General features: G+C 45.2%; 1 protein-coding gene across 1 annotated transcript in view; it reads right to left on the bottom strand.

The window, feature by feature from the left end:
• The window catches only part of NCKAP5 (NCK associated protein 5), a gene marked incomplete at its 5' end in the record, with an annotated part of 911020 nt that overhangs the window by 95609 nt on the left and 794981 nt on the right, over window positions 1–20430 (bottom strand). Inside the window, 3 exons of the mRNA XM_082658819.1 lie at window positions 42–3802; window positions 8877–9065; window positions 13837–13938. Of these exons, the coding sequence (XP_082514945.1) occupies window positions 42–3802; window positions 8877–9065; window positions 13837–13938 (4052 nt within the window). The remainder of the gene's footprint in view (window positions 1–41; window positions 3803–8876; window positions 9066–13836; window positions 13939–20430) is intronic.

Below are 20430 nucleotides of genomic sequence, written 5' to 3'. Positions count from 1 at the left end.
CACTGCCCTCTACACTGCCACCCTCTTTGCCAACACGCTACCTGTTTAGGAGTTCCGTCATAAAGGTGTCTTTCGCTGCACACGGAACAGGGCTGGGTCTATTCCTCGATACAAACTTCACTTGGTCGTAAATGTCTGGCGGTGTTTTCAGGTTATTTCTGTTTTGTAAACCACTGTCTGGACCATCTGCCAGCTCGATGTCCCTGTTAAGTTCGTTTTCCATCTCGCATTGTAGCTCAGGCTTCTTTTTCTCTTTCTTTCTCTCTGATTTTAGCTGTTTGTTTCCAAACCCCAAACCTTTCGCATCTTTCTTTTCTGCTTTGGCTTTGGAGACATCCATCTTCCTGCTACTGAGAGCCGGCAGTCTGCTCCTCCGAAAACCGAACCAGCTGGCAAAAGAAGGCCCGGGCTTCGGCTTCGCGTCCACAGAGGTGGACTTTGTTTGCACTTGGCCCTTTTCCACATTTTCCTGAATGCACAACATGACCTTTTCTTCGATTGTGGGTGAGAGGGGGGCTTCTGGGCTCACAACACCGGTCCTGGTTGTAGACGTGTCTGGATACCTTCCAGAAGTTTCTAGCTTGGAGGTCCTGCTGGTTTCAAAACTGCTGGGATGCCGTGTCCTCCCCGGACTCTGAGGGGCTCCCGGGCCGTCTTTTGGGGTGGACGGGCACCTGCCGTGGTCGCTGGCTGCTTCCTCTGGTGCAGTCACCCTGGCACCTTCTCCCTGGGCGTAGGCTGGCTGCTCTTCTGTTCCGGGTGGGGCGGGGGGCCCTTCGGATTTTGGAAGGATCCTCAAAGGCAACTTGCTTGGACTCCCGTGCTGGCTGCTGGAGCTGCCTGTACTCCCCAGGGAGCCCTGCCTGGAGGAAGGATGCCCCAGGGGCCTCCCAGCACCGGGGAGACCGTCAGACACGGGGGCAGACGCGGTCTTGCTGGGAGAGCCTTCCGTGGAGGAGCTCTGCCGGGTGAGGGAGTTGCCCCTCTCAGCAGTGTTGGTAATAATCTGAGTCCGGACCTTGCCTGGCCCTTCCACGGAGGCCGTGGGGGGCTTGTCCCCTGAGTGAGCGCTGAAACTCTGGCTGCGGGCTTTGGCTCCGTTCATGCCTAGAGCTGGTTTTAGCAGCGGTTTGTTGGAGGACAGGGATCTCTTCACAGACTTGTTTTCTACCGCATCTTTTCCATCGGCCCCAGGGGTGCTACTTTCCAGTGACTCTGGCGTTGCTGTTTCGAGGGGAGGCCCTTCGGCCAAACTCTCCTGTGCTCGTAAACCCAGTGGAGACGCACTTCTTTCGCCTCCTGTGGTCTCAAGGCTGCTGGCGTTCCTGGAGGTCCCTGGCTTATCCTTGCTCACAGCCGCGGAACTTTTCGAGGCTTCGTTGAGGCTGTCTTTTTCATGTTTCCCTGGCACTGTAGAACTCTTCCTGAGCAACTGGGGAGACTTCATGAAGACTTTGAGCCCAACGGGGAGGCGAGTTTTCAGCCCTCTCTCATGAGGGTTTTGACAACCCTGCGGGGTGTTGTGGCTTTTGGAGGGTGCTGATGAGGGACTGCTAACCTGAGATGATGGCGACTCACTTACCCCTAAGAAGGAAGGCTTGGGGGGTGTGGAGACACTGTCATTCAACTGTCCTTTTCTCGCTGGAGACACACCTTTGGAAGACGGTATTTCCAGTGGCTCATGGGTAGCAGGACAGTTCTTGGGAGTCCGTAACCCTATGTCCGTTTGTGTGGTCCCAAGTGTTTGGTGAGGTGGGGTTTTGGGGACACTTCTCTTTGGAGAGACCTTTGGGGGCCCTGGGGCCATCCCAGCAAACGAGCTGGAGGGGCTGTGAGCAGGGCACCTGGTTTGGATCGCTGTTTCTGTGGAGGGCGGAGGGGGAGCGAAGACTGGCTTTTTGAAGGCCACAGAAGGTTTCTTCCCCTGCACTTCTGTCACGGTCTGATTAAAATAAATAATTGGAGCAGAGGATCCTTTCAGAGGGGGGGATTTCAATACTGTCCTCGCCGCCTCACTGGGGACCCCGCTCTCTGGCTTGGCCCATGAAGGTGGCGACAGATAGTCGTAACTGGGCCTGGCGAGCAGGGAGACCGACCTGCCTGGAGGGGACGGCAGGGAGGGTGATCTCAGCCCGGCCTCTGGCCCCGGGTCACAGTGTTTATCCCTCGTGGGGGGCTCGCCATCGTCGCTCGGCTGGGCGGGGGGCCTGGGCAGCAGCTGTGACGCTGGAATCTGACTCCTGGAGTACTGGGCCCAGTCCCTTCTGCTGAAGATTTTGGAGCCGTGAGGGAGCTGGGTGGAGGGTTTTGGAATGTGCGAATCTGGCGGTAAAGCAAAGAGGGGCTCTGGGCCTTCAGACTTTTTGAACCGTGAGAGTTTCCCCGGAGCTGGTGATCTCTCAAGAGGCACTGGGCCAGCTGAGGGGACCGTGAGGGAGGCTTCAGGCTCCATTATCCTTGATTTCTGAGGTGAAGGCTTGCCCCTGGTAGGTATTTTTGTCAGACTTTTCTTCTGATAGATGCCCGTGGCCACAGAGGACCTAGAATGACTCTGGCATGATGGAGCGTGTGTTGGTTTGGTCAGTCTTTGTCGCTGAGTGCTTTGCGTCACTGTCCCGGGGTGGAAGGATTCAGTGGGTGTCACGGCAACATCGTCTACTTCTTGTCTTGGAATGTTTCTCTCAGTTTCCTCTTCAGATCTCTTCAAGAAAGGATAGTCTCTAGCAGCAGCCCCTGGCTGTAAGTGAGCAATTCCCTGAGGTAAAAGTTCAGTGTGTTCTGTCTGGGGCCCAGCAGGGGCCTGATGGATGGAAATCTCCTTTCTGGTAACAGTGACCAGGCCAGTCTGGTGAGAGCTGAACTCAATGGGCTCGCCATCTTCTGCATCAAATATGACAGTAATACATTCTTCTGAGGAAGTCCGTTTTACAACCCTTTGCTGCTTAATGAAACTAAACGTCTTTGGCCTGCTCTCGAAGTGGACGGGCACTTGTTTATCTTCCTCCTCAGGAGACCCACGTTGAGATCTTCCGAATCCCACGTGGACGTCCAGGTTCTCCACAGACTTGTCGGCGTCCACAGTCAAAGACACGTCGGAAGGGCTTTTCTCATCACTGCTCTCTATGTGCAGCTCATCCAGGGTTTCGGTGTCATCAGTGTCTGAGAGCTGGAGACTGACAGACAGGCAGCCCTGGCTGTGCGGGTCCCTCTCTCTCTGTACCTGAGGCCCCTGCGCACTTGGGCACTGCTTCCGCTCCAAGGGACAGCTGCTAGCACAACTGGTCAGCTTCTCAGGCCTTTCCCAGGGGTAGACGGAGGAAGTGACTTCTGAACAGTGTCTGCCATTCAGCTCCCAGCCAAAGAGACTGTCAGAAACACTGTGGGTTAATTTACAACCGTGCAGCCTGCAGCCCTGGTGCGGAACTGCCTGGAGCGAGGCTAAGGAGGAAGGGTCCTCTTCGGCATCGTCGTGAGAATCTGTGTCATAAGCAAATGCCTTGTGGGGCTCCTTGCAGGGGCTCCCCGTGTCCGTGGGTTTGCAGGGGGGATATTCCTTGAGGCTGCTACTTTTAATTCCTGGCGAATAGATTCCTTCATTGGAGTTCATGCAATCTTTATAACCCCATTTGGTTATCACTGATGGGGGTTCAAGTAACACTTTTCGCTTCTGGAGCTTTCTGAGTCCTTCCAAAATGTGGCTTTCCTTGATGCGAGTCGGAGGTAGTTCATCTGTGGGACTAGCAAAGCCACTCGGGAGTGAAGAGTCAATACTTAACCTTTTGTCCCAATTTTGTGATGACTGCTAGGAGAGAAAAGGAGACATGAGAAATGATTGAGCTCTGTGGATCACCAATTTATAAAAGGAAAAGGCCAGCATTAAACTTAATTCGTTCTAGTGGTTGATAAATATTCACATATAAATGCATTTATTCATTAATTAATTCAAACTAATTCATTAACTACGCAGCGAATCTCTACCTTGCCAGGTCCTGAGCTAAGCAGCATATGATTTAGATAAGTAGAGGATGAGGACCCTGCTTTCAAGGAGCATGCAACCCCCAGGAGGAGTTGAGCTCAAGGAACCATAAGTCAAGGGATCATATGAGACATACAGGGGTAGCAGGTACTCCAGAATTTCAGACGAGGGAGACCACATGTCTGTTTGGAAAAGAAACACAAAAAGCATATAAGTTTCCTTTTCTTTTCTTTTTTTAAAAAATAAACCTAGCCCTAGAAAGAGAGGTAGGTTTGCCTTAGTTTAAAAGTAGAGGAAATGATGTCCAGGTAGAAGAAATGGGAGGGCAAAGACCTCAACTGGAGAAGTATGCTTAAGGAACACTTAGGGAGTAACCAGAAGACACTATGGCTCACTGCTCAGTGTATACGGCAGGTAAAGAGGGTAAATGGAAAAGTGAGTCGGCCCCTGCCTTTACGGTCCCTTCCATTCTAACGACTGAAAGTTAGAATGCCATGTGGCTTCATGACTTTACTCATTGATAGGCAGTGAACATCTGTGAAATGTTTACACAGATAGAGCAGCTGGGCATTTGCTGTCAGAAGTCATAGCAATGGTTCACCTACTAACTTCACAAGGTCAAGCTCCTGTTCTTTGTATTTCTCCAAATACCAGTGTTAGTTCTGGAGAAGTGACCGAGAAATGACATAGAAAACAACATGGCACTCTACTCAGACATTCATATTTATCAAATTACTGCTAGCAAGAAACAGGATGGCAGAGGAGGAAGCTTACACTGACCAAGCATTTGCTGTGTGCCAGCCCCTGACCCGGTGCTTTGATTTAATTTTCAGAACAATACCATGAGGGAGACATTATCAGTTCTATTTTACTAGGCGGGAAGGTGAGATTCAGCAAGATCCGTCCTTTGGAGATCACATAGTTAAGGAACAGCTGGAGCAAAGGTTTGAACTCTGGTCTCCTGGGTCCTTCCTATGACTCACTTCTGAAGTGGCTGTGTGGAGATCTGAACCCAGGCAATCTGGCTCTAGAGACTGCACCGTCAATCTGGATGCGATACTGCTGGAATGAAGCTTAGCCTCTGTTCTACCCTCTGTATTAGCCAAAGTCATAATAGAGACCATAGGTTATTCCAACACCCCTCTTTTGAATGGAACTTGCGGAGTTTAATCACAAACCGGCACTCGGGGAAACTGGGAGGCTCTGACCTAATGACTTTTTTCTTTTAAAAGGCTATATAATTAACGATGAAGAATGTCTATGCATGAATCTGGTGGTTTCAGATGTGCACTCTGCACCAGTCTTGGCTAAGAGTACAGCTCCTGTTGGCACCTCCACACCAGCTGCCCTGCTGCTCCAGGACTCTGAACACCTGAGCGCTCATAAGCAGAGGTCAACTCCATGTCAGAAACTTGCCTTGGAATCTCAGCTTTTTAGTAAGCTGTGAGCATCTGCTTACATCTAAAACTTTCTCATAAAAATTGTATGATTGTTAAAAATCATACAAATCTTGTCATCAACAATATGTCTTGTTTATTTTTTCTTTATTTGTTATATGCATATTGGTTTTAAGTCAAATTATATATTCTCTTTGGAAAATTCTCCAGGGTCCGAAGTTGCTGTGCATAGATTCTATTTTGGTGATGCTTCCCCTTCCCCCTCCTCTTCTGCTGTGCCATTAAAAGCTCCTTCGGAGATCAGAAGAAACCCCTTCGGTAAGTCTGGGTATTACAGACTGACCAGTGAGCAGACTGCCACAGCTTGGGTTTCTAAGAATTTCCATGATCCTGATGTCACGTTCACAAAAAAGAAGAGAAGCCAAGGCAAAAGCACCCTCTTAGAGCTTGAAAGGGGCAGATTTGTTCCTGCCATAGATGTGCTCTGTGTCTGCCTACCCACTTCCCTTCTGCCTCCCCGCAGCCTGCCCATGCTGCGGTCTGCGTCATCCCAGGGCCCAAGGCTGCAAACCTCCCAGGGCCCTGGCTCCCCACCCTGTGAGATTAGCCACATTCCTCCAACAGTTTTCCAAAGGAGGTCATGGTATTTAATAGCTTGAGAAAGGTTGAGGATAATCTTGAAACTTGAAAAAAAGCATGAATCTCCTATTGGGGAGATGGTGGGACGAAGCTGGCATTTCATATTGGTGGCTTCATTCTTTGCAGGGAAAAGTCAGAAGAGAGTTGCTCTGGGGAGCAGGGCAGCTGGCTGAAAGATGCTGCTGCTAAGGTAGGAGCCTCGGTTTAACGCCCACAGTTCTTTCCTATTTCTTGACTAGACAACAGTTTTACACATTCTTTTTTTTTTTTAAATGACATTCTTGGTCTTAATGGAAACAAACCCATCCCAACAACTGGGACTCCTCCACGTTTTAGGCTGATTCAAGGAGGTCAGTCTAGCAGAATGGTTAAGGTTCTGGAACCAACTGCCCAGCTCCGCTTACTGGCTATGAGACCTTGGGATGGATATTTAATTTCTCAGCACCTCAGTTTACTTCTCTGTGAAATGGAGGAAATAGGAGAACCTACTTAATAAGCTAGCACGAGCATTAAATGAGCTAGTACTTATGAAGAGCTGACAAAGCTGACATGTGGTCATTACTCAATAATACAAGCCAGATTCCTCCATGGAGGGCAGGCCAGTGCATTTCATGTAGGCTTCCCTTCTGTTTCTACACAAAAAAAAATTAAAAAAAATACTTATGAACTACTAAAGAACCATTGGTCATATATTTGTTATTACATAGGTTAATATTATATTCACATTCAAATTTTTATTGTATGAATTTATTATGTAAGTTAATACTAAATGAGTACCTGGTACATGGTAAGAACTTAAGAAGTTCCTTAAATAATATCAACTTAAAATGTCTTCAAGACTTCTTCCCTGGTGGCCCAGTGGTTAAGAATCACCTGCCAATGTAGGGGACACGGGTTCAAGCCCTGGTCTGGGAAGATCCCACGTGCTGCGGAGCAACTAAGCCCGTGCGCCACGACTACTGAGCCTGCGCTCTAGAGTCCGCGAGCCACAACTACTGAAGCCCGTGTGCCACAACTACTGAAGCCCGCACGCCTAGAGCCCTTGCTCCGCAACAAGAGAAGCCACCGCAATGAGAAGCCTGCGCACCGCAACGAAGAGTAGCCCCTGCTCGCCGCAACTTGAGTAAGCCCGTGCGCAGCAATGAAGACCCAACGCAGCCAAAAATAAATAAACAAATAAAAATAAAATAAAATAAAATAAAATAAACTGTCTTCATGAGACTGGGTCTAGTTTGCTGGATCCCTGAGAATTAGGACTTTTCTCTGGGAGATGTGGCAGGCACGCTGGTACTCCACAGCCATTTTGAGACGGGACACTGTTAAATCTCCAGAGGATGGCTAACGGAGTGTGTATGAAGTGTCTTAAGAACCTTATTTCTCCTCTTTCAGGGAAGAGATGTCCCTAGGATATCGAGGGTTGTTCTAACTGGAAAAATTTCAAGGAAGAAAGAAAAGAAAAGAAAAGAAAAAAGGCTCAGAGAGAGAGAGAAAGAGCTGTGAATGAAAAGAGCAGAGCAGGGGGCTCTGGGAGCCAGCAATATTCAGAGACAAAGAGAGGGAACATCCCCCCCCACCACCACCTCCCCAGTCTGCTAAGGGCCAGGTTCCTAGCAGTCATTATTCAGAACTCCGAACAGCTCCTTAGAAGGAGCAATTCTGATAACACCCCAGCCTCCGCACTTTGCACTGTAAGTCTGAGTGCGAGGGAATAAGCTCTAAATTCAAGCTTGCAATCTTGTTCTGAGTTCTTGTTCAGAGTATGAAAAACCTCCTCCCTCACCCAAATTTTCTGGCAGTTATGGAATTTCCCTGGTTTCTTTTGCTTCTGAAGTCATAAACTAAATTTATACAGATAACAGAAAACCGATCTCCAAATATTCGAATTCAGGGTTTCCATTCTCCTGTACTCTTTGTTTCTCTTTAACATTAGGAAACTGCAGAAACAGCGATTCCAGATTCCTGGCTTATACCAGTGTGCAAAGATGTTTATTCAAATCGTGAAGGAATCTTCAGCTGGGTGAGCCCACTTTACAGATGGAGTCATTCCAGCCGTAAGAGTTATTTAAAAATCTGGTAGAGGAACTCCTGGCATCTAAGTAGAGACATGCTCGACTTTCACTGAAGCCATAGCGCTTGTCATCTACCATGGAATTCTCCCTCTCTACTGTGCCACCCTCTAACTTACAGCCATAATATTAGTGTTTTAGGAGGCTATTGCCTTGATTAAAGGTCAATATAATACATGCTATTTTTGAGCAGTAAACTCCTACAAAGCTAATGATACTTCCAGACCTTTCGGCCATCCATTCGGAGAGAATGCACCGCTCTCCCTATTCTCTAGAAGAAAACCTTTTCTTTGAGTTCTCACGGGATGCTCAGTCTGGAATGACTTGGCACGTGGGCAAGTCCACTCTCGTTTGCAGCGGACATTAACAAGTCTCTCTGAGCATCACAGGCACGATGTCCATAAAACTACTTGAAAATGTCTTAGTCGGTCTGAAGCGTGGTCAGTTCCATTAGGCCAGGGCTCCAGTTCCAACTCGATGTAAATCTGGGAATTCGGTGGGCTCCACCGAAGCACAGAAGGGAAAATGTCTTTCTCTCCCAAACTCCCTCCCATGATGGCCTCGTCATCTGAGGTTGAATCATCACGCCACTTCTCACTGGCTGTGTGACTTCTAGCAAGGAACTTAACCGTCTCTAGCCAATTTCCTCTTCTATGTGATGGGGAGAAGTGTAAACAAACAAGAACTCAGCAAATGGTCATTTCCTTCTTCGCCTCCCTCCCACCTTCCGCCTTCCTACCGGAAGAGGCTTCTTTTCTGGTTCTCTCTGACGCTGCAGTGCCCTGAAAGGAGCCTTACCCTTTTCCTGAGGTTCTTCCCATCATGCCACGTGTAGGAGGAGCCGCTGGAGTATTCGCTGCAGGCGCTCGAGAGAGACAGCTCGCTGCTGCTACAGCTGCTTCGAGTACAGAGATGACCGCGGACGGCAACCCCCATGCCAGGGCGTTTCAAAGCAGGGGTTCCTGATTTTGTGTTCAGCTGGCATTCCTAAAAAAAGCAGGACAGCTCTGAGCGAGGACTTTGCTAAGGGAGAGAGGAAATCCCAGCTCAACATCATAATGAGGTAGGAGCGAATACAGCACTGTGGTTAGAAACACAGACTTTGGGGTCGACAGACTAGGGGTTCAAATCTTGGCTATGACTCTGACTAACATGCCTGGGAAATGATGTAATCTTTTAGAGCTACATTTTCTTTTTTAAAAAGTGAAGAATAATAATACCGTGCACCATTTAGGGTCACTGCAAGGACTAAGTGAGTTTCTAGATGAGAAGCATACAGCATAGGATCTGGCCTAAGCAGGTGCTCACTTATTATGAGCTACCATCGTTAGGCAGAAATATGACACTGGGAGTGTTCCATTTTATCCAGTCATGCTGGTTAAAGAATCAGATCAATATCAAGACATGACTTTAATGCTACAAAAGGAAGAAGACAGAGCAGCACCTTTGGCTTAAGGGTTCAAGAGCATGGGCCCTGGACTGGAGTCTAGCGACCTGGCTCTCAGGCTACCAGTGCCACCAGATATGAGATATTGAGAAAGAAAGCATTTAACTTCCATGGACCTTATTGTCTTCTGGTGTAGGGTGGGACAGTTCTCCCAGATCACTCTTATAATCCCTATGGCTCTGATAACATCATTATAAGTCTGGGATCGAATGCCCAGGAAGCCATGTACTGTAATGGAACACCAAACCTGGGAATCATGAGGCTCTGTTGTAAAGATCCTAGGACTCTTCATATCAGTTGGCTATCCAAATGGTAAAGATTCTCACATCAAACAGATCTGGGTCCCGCACAGAAGGATCCAAGCAGTTAGAATTCTAGTGGGTCTGCGTAAGGCACAGGTGACAAAGCTGTAGACACCCCAGAACGTCGTGACAGCCACATTATAGGCCCCTAATGTAACAGATGAAGCTCCACTAACTGGACAGGCTAAATTAATTTAGCAGCCCGATCACAAGAATGGGATCTCTCCATTACAGTCTCATTCCTGTCCCCTATCTAGAAAAGCTTTGTCTCAGAAACTCATTGATGGGAAACCATCTGTCTTTGTGTCACTGGCGGAATGGCAAGTCTCTTACTTGTGCAATCTATTGACACTTTATGGCTGCCTTTAGTACCTGGGTACATATCACTGTTCTCCAAATGCAATTCCAACTGACGATGACTAAACACCAGCTTGGGGAAGGAAGGTAATGCTGTTCTGGGAGCACTCGTGGTCAATAGGAAATCCCTGCATTGGTACAGAGGGCATGTTTAATTTGCTGTCTAATCAATATCCATAATGCTTAATAATGTTAGATTTTCAATATCAGGCATCTGCCTTGCTATCGATACTTCATTTTGGCTGCACGATAATCTCTTTAAGTGATCTGAAAATGCCAAGGAACTTTACTACTCTATTTTTCCCCCTGAAATTTGGCTCTAAATACCACTGAAAGGAGAAAGTCGTCTTAAAATCCAGCTTTCAGCGATACTTATTGATTTATGACCTCATTTACTGCCAGATGTAACTTAGTTAAGGGGAGTTCACGTTTGTATCTCAACAACTACCCTCTGCCCGTGGTCCCAATGCACAGGAGCACGATGCAGTTAGGCCTCAGGCACGGCACACACATCTGGAACATGCCCTGAACAGACTTGTAGAAATACCACATCGTGAGCCACTTGGACTTGTGCGTCTTCTCTTTTCTCCGTCCCATTCTCTGGTATTTTGCTGTTTGGTTCAGCAGGGTGGTGGCTTTTATTTAGGACTACCTCTGCTCTGAAACTTGCGTCTACTATCCGGAGAGAGATCACACCCATGTCCTTTGAGGCCATCCGATCTAAACTTCTCCCATGGCTTTTTTCACGCCCTGCGCAGGTGTCAGTCACCGTTTATATTCTACCTTTTCCCAAAGTACTGAAGCTTATCTGTGATTTCTCTCTGTCTTTCCCATCTATACCTTCCCGCCTCACCTATCAAAATACTGTCTATTTTTACAACTCAACTCAGTTCCCAGGCCTCTATTTAACAAATAAGCTTCCTTGCCCAGTTGTCACACGTGTGCACCTCGATACAGATGTTGGATTAAGATGACAGGACTAGAACTCAGAAGATGAGCTGGAGGAGGGAGGCATTGTTGCCTCTCCCTTGACCTTGAACTTGAGATGCCCAGATGTGATGGAGGACACAGTTGGGAGGTGGGGAAGGCCCATCAATGTCATGTGGGTCAGGTAGGGCTGGGGTAGTTATGCACAGAAGTGTCCTCTAAGCCGGGCTTTTCATCCTTTCATGGGCACAGAAGTCATCCCCGATCTTGTTAAATACAGACGTTGATTCAGTAATTCTGAGGTGGGGTCTGAGATGTAGTATTTTAAGAAATTCCCAGGTGCTTTGATGCTGCTGGCCCAGGGCCTGTGCTTTGAGTAGAAAGCCCCTAGCCTAGGAGGAGCGATGAGAGATGATTACCTCTCATGTGCATTACTTGGTAGCAAGTTGTGTGTCTCACAGTGTGACCTGGGCTATGCTGAGGAGGATGAAAGGAGTGGTGTGAGCCCTCCCTTGGAGCAGTGTACTGGGGAGGGCGTGTGTGTGTGTGTGTGTGTGTGTGTGTGTGTGCGCGTGCGTGCGTGCGTGCGTGCGTGTGTGTGTGTGTGTGGTGGGGTGATTACAGAGTAATTCTTTGCCAAGAAGAGGAAGGGGCGAGTCCTCTCTACTGGTAAATTCTCCCACCTTTCCCTGACCTTGGGCAACCAATGTTGGAATTTAATAAGGGACCCAGAATCTCTGACATCATGGCTGAAAAGTGAGCTCCTCTGTCCTGAAGTTTCTTCCCTCATCAGCACATGATTATCATGTAGGATTACCTGCTCCAATAAATAACTGTTCTGTGACTGAGCGGCTGAACACAAAGGCCACTTATAAGGTTTAAATCCTGGCTCTCTCACTGGCTAACTCTTTGACCTTGGGAAAATTATTTAACTCCTCCATGCCTCAGTTTCCTTCTTTCTACCTGGAGATAATGAAAGCACCTACCACATAAGATCAATGTGAACAGCCCCTGCCAATTAGTAGTAGTTCGCTTAATGATACTTAGTAACTACTAGTGACAGTAAAACTTAGTAACTATCAGGTTTTACTACTATTACTAAAAATGTTTCTTTTTTAAATATGTGTGTGTCTTGGCTTTTCAACAAAATTATGCTTTATAGCCTCCCTAAGGGACCATGCATTACACTTCTTAATATGCCATCATGGTCTTACACATGGGCGCTGTGATGAGAAACAGCCAGAAGTGTGTGTACTTTATTTCCACGGGTCACTGACGTGACCTTCTGTAGAGACACACCAGTAGGCACTTTTCTCTATTCTCATTCTCCACCTTCGCCATGTTCTTCTGTGGCCGTGGCACGCGGCCAAATACATAAGAACGCAAGAGGGCTAAAGCAGCGGAGATTTCGTTATGGCTTCTGTTAGCAGCTACTGTGTTATGTACATTTTATACATTATCTTATTTAATCCTCACTACAACTCTCAGAAATAGAAAAAAATCATCATTTTTTCTCATTTTCCAGAAGGGGAAGCTGAGGCACTGAGGTGTTCAAATATTGTCCAAGGTCACCCAGTCAATACAACATTCTGATGTCAGGCCCAGGTCCCAGCCTCTATGAGATAGCTCCAAGTAAGGCCCCTGACAATCAGCAGAACTCCTGCACGTATACAGACTTCCTTCCAAAACATCCTCCTGAGAAGAGTCGTAATTAGTAATAGATAATGATTATCATTAAAATTCTTCTTTGCCACAAGATGTATGTTGTTTCCGTTGCAACATTATCCTAATTGTGTTGATTTAATTGGCAAAGCATACCATTTACACTATTCAAAGTGTCTTTTTCCCATAGTGTATTTTAGATTACCACCTTGAAGCACTCATATGCTTTAACATCCTTACTATGAGAAATGCAATACAAAATCCATAATTTTAGTTAAAAAAAGGAGAGAGACACAGAGAATGAAGGCAAGGATTTCTTGGATAAAAACTGCAACTTAAAAAAATTCCTGATCTTAAGGCCATATTATAGATTGGATGCCATTAAGGTCTTCATGAATGTTTAAAGCGACAGCATTCCACTGACATTTAATTCCAATCTAACTTGAGAATATTTACCTTCGATATAGACTCTCCTAGCTACACTTATAAAATTATACAGTAAAATAAAAGGCCAGTCATCCACAAATGTCCATCTGTCATTGTTTTAAGCCTAACACTTTTCATTATATATTTATTTGGCTCTTGTGTTTTTCAAGATACTTTTTTTATGTCAATGAGAGTTAAAAACCACGCTGGTTAAAGTTTTGCCAAATAAGCACAAAGATAACCCTAGCTGAAGAAAAAAAAAGTACAGACCATGAATTTTTAAAAGTTCATACATAATATATCATAAAAGTAGGATGAGTAATATGGGACATGGGCTTTAATAAAAAGCTCCTTGGCCATTTCTCAGAGACTTTGAGATGTAATCAATACCCAAAAAGGTATCTTGGGGACGAGGCAAGATTTATGATATTTTTGCCGAGAGTGACACTTTCTGCTTACTTCATCAGCTGGGGGACATGATATTGAATTGCAGAGAACACAAGAAAGGAAAGTATTTTTAATCTGCCTGACAGTGCTTCAAGGATGCGCTTTATGGTTCACTTGTGACATCATTTCTGATGGAAGGAAGGAAAAGAACAACCTGAACAAGTGTTTTGAAGGCGACAGGGAAACTCACGTGCATTTCAACATCAGTTCGTGAGTGCGTCAGACTCCGGCTTCTTTCCACATCTGAGAGCAAATCCCCGGTTGAAAGATCTAAGATGCGTGAGTGAAGTTTCTGGGTAAAAACAGGCAGAAATTTTGAACAGTGTTGATTTAATTGTTTGTTTCAAATCTTGCCTTGGACAGGTACATCTCAAAAGAGTTGACATTTCTAGATTAGATAACATATCCTAACTCAAAAAAGTTTATCTGAGTTTATCAGTGTTTTATATATACACATGTGCAATTACACATTATAAACAATAATCACACTTTCACAGGCTGTCGGTATGTGTTGGAAAATAAGTAGTAAGGAAAAAGAAACAGCAAGAAAAATGTGAATACCCCAATATACTTATTGGCTTTTGATACTAACATTAAATTAACTTTTGATATTCACATTAAAAAGCACTCACCATGTTAACCTTATTATGTTGAGTAGTGGTTAAAATCTGAGCAAATGATTATAAAAGTGACCTTATTTCTAAACAGCACTGATCTTGTGACATCTTCCCTCGCACACATTTTAACTCAAAGTCATTAATGTCATCTGTTAGGAACAATTAATGTGAATAGAAAATAATTGCATTAGGGATCTGGGGACTTGGAGGGCTTTGTGCATTAATATTCACATGCTATTCGATTATATACTCAATTCTTTATTTCAGCTTTGCTTGGGTGGCCTGCTAAACCAGGGACATTTCACTACATTAATCTTTATCCTAATTATTAAGGCTTTTCTGTAGATATTAAATTTGATCTTTTTGATTGCAAATACAATAAAACTCGTGATTTATGTCTAATGTTTCTGCTAGGCTGATGACATTTTAAAAATGGTACTCACAGCCTGGTTTGTCTTGGTTACAACTTTTGTGACTTCAGACACTAAAAAATCGAATCGAATAAGTAAATAACGTGGCTGAGATGCCTCCCTCACCTCTGAAAAGTGTTTCTATTCCTTTTCTTCCCCGGAAAGGCCTTGCTGCATACTGATGTTGATCTGGGAAATGACTAGTTCTCTGCCAATAATTAATGCTAGGATCATCTTAGCGTGCAGGGGTTGCCCAAGGGTCACTTTGTCCCAGCAGATCCACCATGTTGTCAGCAGGGCTGTGAACTCCACTAAAATGAGCCATATTTACTGTTCCCCATTTTCCTTCAGGTTGAACTTGTGTGAAAGCCCTGTGTACCTGGTTAGTTAGTCACTCAACAAACATCTATTCAGCACCCACTGAAGGATAAGCACTCTGGTAGCATTGCACTGCATCCATTTGAAGGAATAAAGGCAGTTTTTTTTTTTTTTTTTTCTGCTATGGATCAGTTCTCCTTCTTATCAGTAGAGCTTAAAATCATTTGCTTCAGACTTATACTCTTGCTTCTCTCAATTTGTGTTTGTGGAGTTACTTTCACCAAAAAGAACATAAATCCTAGATATCCGGTTTTCCATTATTTTGAAGATTCTAATTTCTCCAACAATGCCAAGACATCAATAGGTAACTAGAGCCAGGATGTTGTTTCTGCACAATATTTATAATCCTTATCTCGAGCTCCCTCTAGAATCAAAGACATTTTAAGCCCCGGGATCTGTCACACAACGTGTCATACTCAGTAAGTACCCAACTGGTGCTTGCTGTAGTCCATCAAGAAAAAGATGTCTATATTTTCTCCACCCACGTACAGGTTTTAAGGATTGAGAGAGTGCCAAAAGAATGATAACATTCTAAGACTTAAGAACACATTTATCAATATGCAAAGAGTCAAAGAATTTACGGGAAATGACATTCAACAAAAGAAATGATGATTTTGAGTGGTATATCATGTGATTTGGGGGAAGAGTCCTTATAGATTAGATATCTGACTTCTTATTCAGTTCATGGTTACACTTCTTACCAGATATATGATGTCATTGTTTTGCTTTCTGAATGAATATGTGTATATATAAACCCATCCTCCTAAATGAGGTTATATTTTAGTTATTTTTATGCAAATGGTCAGTTCTCTCCATTGAAATAAGTCAAGTCATGAAGGAGAGGGGACAGATCCTAGGGCAAGGGGACCTGAGTTTCAGCCCGAAGGCACAGATTTTACCAGATCTCAGGATGTAATTGAACCCCTTTGTCTCAGATTCCTTGCCTGTTACAAAGGGATGGAAGGAGCTACTTAACCTACCTCTCAGGTAGGGAGAGGTATTGCCATAGTCAGAAAGGATAATAATAAGATAGTACTGTGAAATTTACATAGGCTTATACCAATTAATTGTCATAACTGAGAGCTGGTAATTTCTTTTTTTTTTAATCATCTTCATTGGAGTATAACTGCTTTACAATGGTGTGTTAGTTTCTGCTGTATAACAAAGTGAATCAGCTATACATATACATATATCCCCATATCCCCTCCCTCTGCGTCACCCTCCCACCCTCCTTATCCCACCCCTCTAGGTGGTCACAGAGCACCGAGCTGATCTCCCTGTGCTATGCAGCTGCTTCCCACTAGCTATCTATTTTACATTTGGGAGTGTATATATGTCCATGCCACTCTCTCACTTCGTCCCAGCCTACCCTTCCCCTCCACGTGACCTCAAGTCCATTCTCTACGTCTGCGTCTTTATTCCTGTCCTGCCCCTAGGTTCTTCAGAACCTTTTTTTTTAAAGATTCCATATATACGTGTTAGCATACGGTATTTTGTTTTTCTCTTCTGACTTACTTCACTCTGTATGACAGACTCTAGGTCCATCCACCTCACTACAAATAAGAGAGTTGGTAATTTCTTAAATGCTAAGGTACAAAGGAATAATTTGTTGTTATAGTTGACATGTATGTAAGGAGAATAAAAACTGACTTAGAGGAAAATAAAATCTACTTCTGTGTTAAGGCTGTAGGTAAGAAAATAAAAGGTAAATATCATCCTTTCACATAAACATCCTTCATGGTTAAATAACCACAAAAGCTCACAATACATTAGGTGTTATACTTTTATAATAAGTATTTTTATGAAAGGTTTATATTTTCTACATATACATATATAATAAATAAATTCCCATAGAGAGAGGGAGAGAGAATATTACTTTTCAAACTGGTGTTGTATGTTATCTGGCCTTAATTCAGGTAGAATATATACATAAGGAAATCAATTAAAATCATTGACAGAGTACAACTGACGGGAGAGTACCCCTGCCTCTTCAAGGAAGTCCACCTGCTTAGTTTGAGGGCAAATTCACTATCACATGACTACCTACCTACAGTTCATGTATACTGAATAAGTGTCCATTCAGATAAAATCTCCCACCTGAAAATTTTCAAACTTGAAATCTTTAGCCTACGAATCTGGATGAATCCTGGATTTGACTCGGACATGATTTTGTGTGTGTGTGTGTGTGTGTGTGTGTGTGCGCGTGCATGTGTGTGTGTGTCTTTGTGTGTGTGTTTAGACATGAGAGATAACAATATTACTCAGTATAGATTTGAAATTGACCTCACATCACTTCTTATACTATATCTCAGTAACTGAGATTTCACTTGGTCTTAGAAATAGAGACTCCCAGCCTCACACATTCTCAAACTAAAGGCCAGTGAGATCTTTTCACTCAAATGCTTCCTTTCATGGTAACTGTTTACCCCTCCCTTCCTGCCAGCCTGGTTTCACTGTCTCTAGAATGGGCCCCTCTCACTTCTGAGCTGGTGCTTTTGTCCGTCTGCCGATAGCACACTCTCCCTGCTCCTGCCCACCTGCCTGAAACCTGCTCACTATTCAGGATTGCACTGAAACCTGCCTGTAGGGTTGTCTGTCATCTCTAGCCCCCAGTGGATTCCTCACTCAGATGGATTACGTCCTCCATCATTTTGGCCCTTTATCTGAAGTGCGTAATTGCTGAATTGCTCCTGTATTGCAGGGTCTATTTCCCTAATGGGGTGACCAGCTCCATGAGAATGCAGGCCAAGCCCTCGATTTCTGCTTTGTCCCTGTGGCAGGGGCTGGCTAGGTGTCATGGAACCCATTCCCTCTACCCTCTAGCCACACAGCTGGACTACATTTCCCAACACCCTTTGCAGTTAGGTGTGGCCATGTGACAGGGGTAGTTCCAGCCGATGGGGTATGAGCAAAAGTGATACCCGTCCTGGCCCAGGAATATCTCCCATATGCGGTGCTCCACCCTCTTTCCCCTTCCACCAGTTCGATGCAGCCAACTCAGCACAGCAATCACAGAAGTCACGTGTTGAAGATGGAGCCAGCAGGTAGGAGGAGTCTGGATTTCTGAATAGTCAATGGAAAAGAGCTGCCCTGGGACCAGAAGTACCTCTTTTGGACTTTCCACGAGAAAGAAACCTGCACTGGGTTTGAGCCATTAATCATTTGGGGGTTTGTTTGTCATCAGGATTAATATTAACTGGCTGATGTCACCCTTTTCTGAGATAAGCACTCTATAGCAAACAGAGCAGTCACTAAATAAAGACACACATACACACATAAATTCATATGCACACATTATGTATATATACACACATTATATACACATTCAGAAACATATTCACACATGTATTTTCAGCTTCATGGGGAAGAGGCCTACTTTGTGTCACGATGCAGGGACAGGGGCGAGGAGCTGTGTGACAAGCCATGGTGTAGACCAATCCACCGTCTGAACACACGCCTCACAACAGAGTAAGATACGATGGTCAGCTTTGGGGACCTGGCAATGCCAGAGCCGCCGGGGCCAGACATACAAGCTGGGGTCATAATTTTTGGTGGATTACTCTGCCTTCAGTCAGCCAGCTCTTTTTTCTATTTTACGGTTTTGAATCTGTAATTCAAGGCCGAGAAGGACTGCACCTGAGACCAGCTGTGCATTATCTGGTGGGATGGAGGTGGAGTGGCCCCTTTCACAGTAGCCCGGATGGCTCTGCAGCTCTCCAGCTAATGATGGCAGCCGAGACTGAGACCAAGGTGTGCCTGGCCTTTCAGAGTGGGGCTGGAGGGCTGCTTTGCCATTTTTTGTAGCTCTCCTCACTCACGGAGCTGCACTTCTTCAGATGCTTAGTGAAGGCTTGTTGCATTGAACAGAATTCTGCCTTTGGATTTTTGCTCAGTACCGAGACGATGTCACGACTGGAAGGCAGTGATTGCTGAGGCCAGGGTGACACCGAGTCCTTATTTAGTGACACAAGGTGAGGTTAAAAAGCAGATTATCTGAGAAATGTGGGTAACATGGGAAACCATACTGGAAAAACCAAGTGAAATAGGGTGACGAGCAGCTTTTGTATTTACTGATGTACTCCCTAAAGTTTGAAAAGAATTGTGTGAAGTTTTTCATTTCAGCATTTCAGATGTAAAGAGGAACATACAGAAAGGATTGTTTAACCATCGCTCCCTTATCTTCATCCAGATCTGGTGAGAGAATTAAGCTAATACCATAATCATGCATACAATTATTCTCCCCTCTAACTAAGAAAACCAAATACCTGTAAAAAAGGAAATATGAGAGTGAATATGGCATATATCTGATTAATGGACACTACCAACATGGGTAATTTAGGTTCAGCCACAAAAGGTGAATGTGAATTAGTGTTTTTCATCTGATCTGCTTCAATCCCCTTGATTTACGCAAGCTTGGTAGATGCTACAGTACCACGATCCTGAATTCTAGCCTGTCCTGTTTCATATTCTCTAGAGTTCTTTCTCCCCGCTGTGGAAAAGGTCTCCCAGTCAAATGGGATGGCTTCTCTGCCGACAATTCCTGAACTCCTCTTTTATTTACGAAGTGATGAGCTCTGCTATTGCCAAATGATCTAGGCCTCAACCTTCTTTACCGACCACACGGCCCTGAATTCTATCCCTAATGCACTCCGCCACCCATCAGAAGGTATTCTTGTACTCTCAAAAAACTGCATGGTAGGGTATTTGGGAGCGGAAAAATTTCTTGGGGTTTGCCCACTCACCATTGCTATCTTTAGCCATTCAACACTCTCCCCAAGAGACACAATACCAGCAGCTGCCCCTGGTCACTTCTTGTCTCAGAGCCTATGCTCAACCGCTCTTGCCTGCTCCCTTGCTGAGCGCTGCTGCTCTCACTGCCCCATCTCGGCTGGTTGCTCATTTGTACTTGACCTTGTTTAGGAATCATCCTCCTTCACAGATCTAGTTGTAGGAAAAATGGGGCGTGAGAGGATGGTCGTGTCCTAGGTCTCGAGTGAGTCCCTGGGGTGGGCCACCAAGTGCGGGTCCTTGGCTTCGTGCAGGAGAGACTCCAAGAGCGAGCCGTAGTAAAGTGAAAGCAGGTTTATTTAGAGTGTGGGCCGTCTCAGAAGGTGGGAGGCGGCACCGAAATCTGGGTGGTCAGTTTTTCCGGGCTGGGTAATTTCACAGGCTAGAGAGTGGGAGGGATTATTCCAGCTATTTGGGGGAAGGAGCAGGGATTTCCAAGAATCGTGGCATCACTCACTTTTTGGCCTAATTTTATGGCTGGCCTCAGAACTGTCATGGCGCTCGCGGGTGTGTCACTTAGCTAATGCACTACAAGGAGCGGATGAGGAGGCTCAAGGTCCACTGGAAGTCAAATCTTCTGCCATCTTGGGC

Source organism: Grampus griseus (assembly GCF_964374135.1).
Source record: "Grampus griseus genome assembly, chromosome: 7".
Classification (NCBI taxonomy): domain Eukaryota; kingdom Metazoa; phylum Chordata; class Mammalia; order Artiodactyla; family Delphinidae; genus Grampus; species Grampus griseus.
This window is presented reverse-complemented; position numbering and strand designations above follow the sequence as displayed.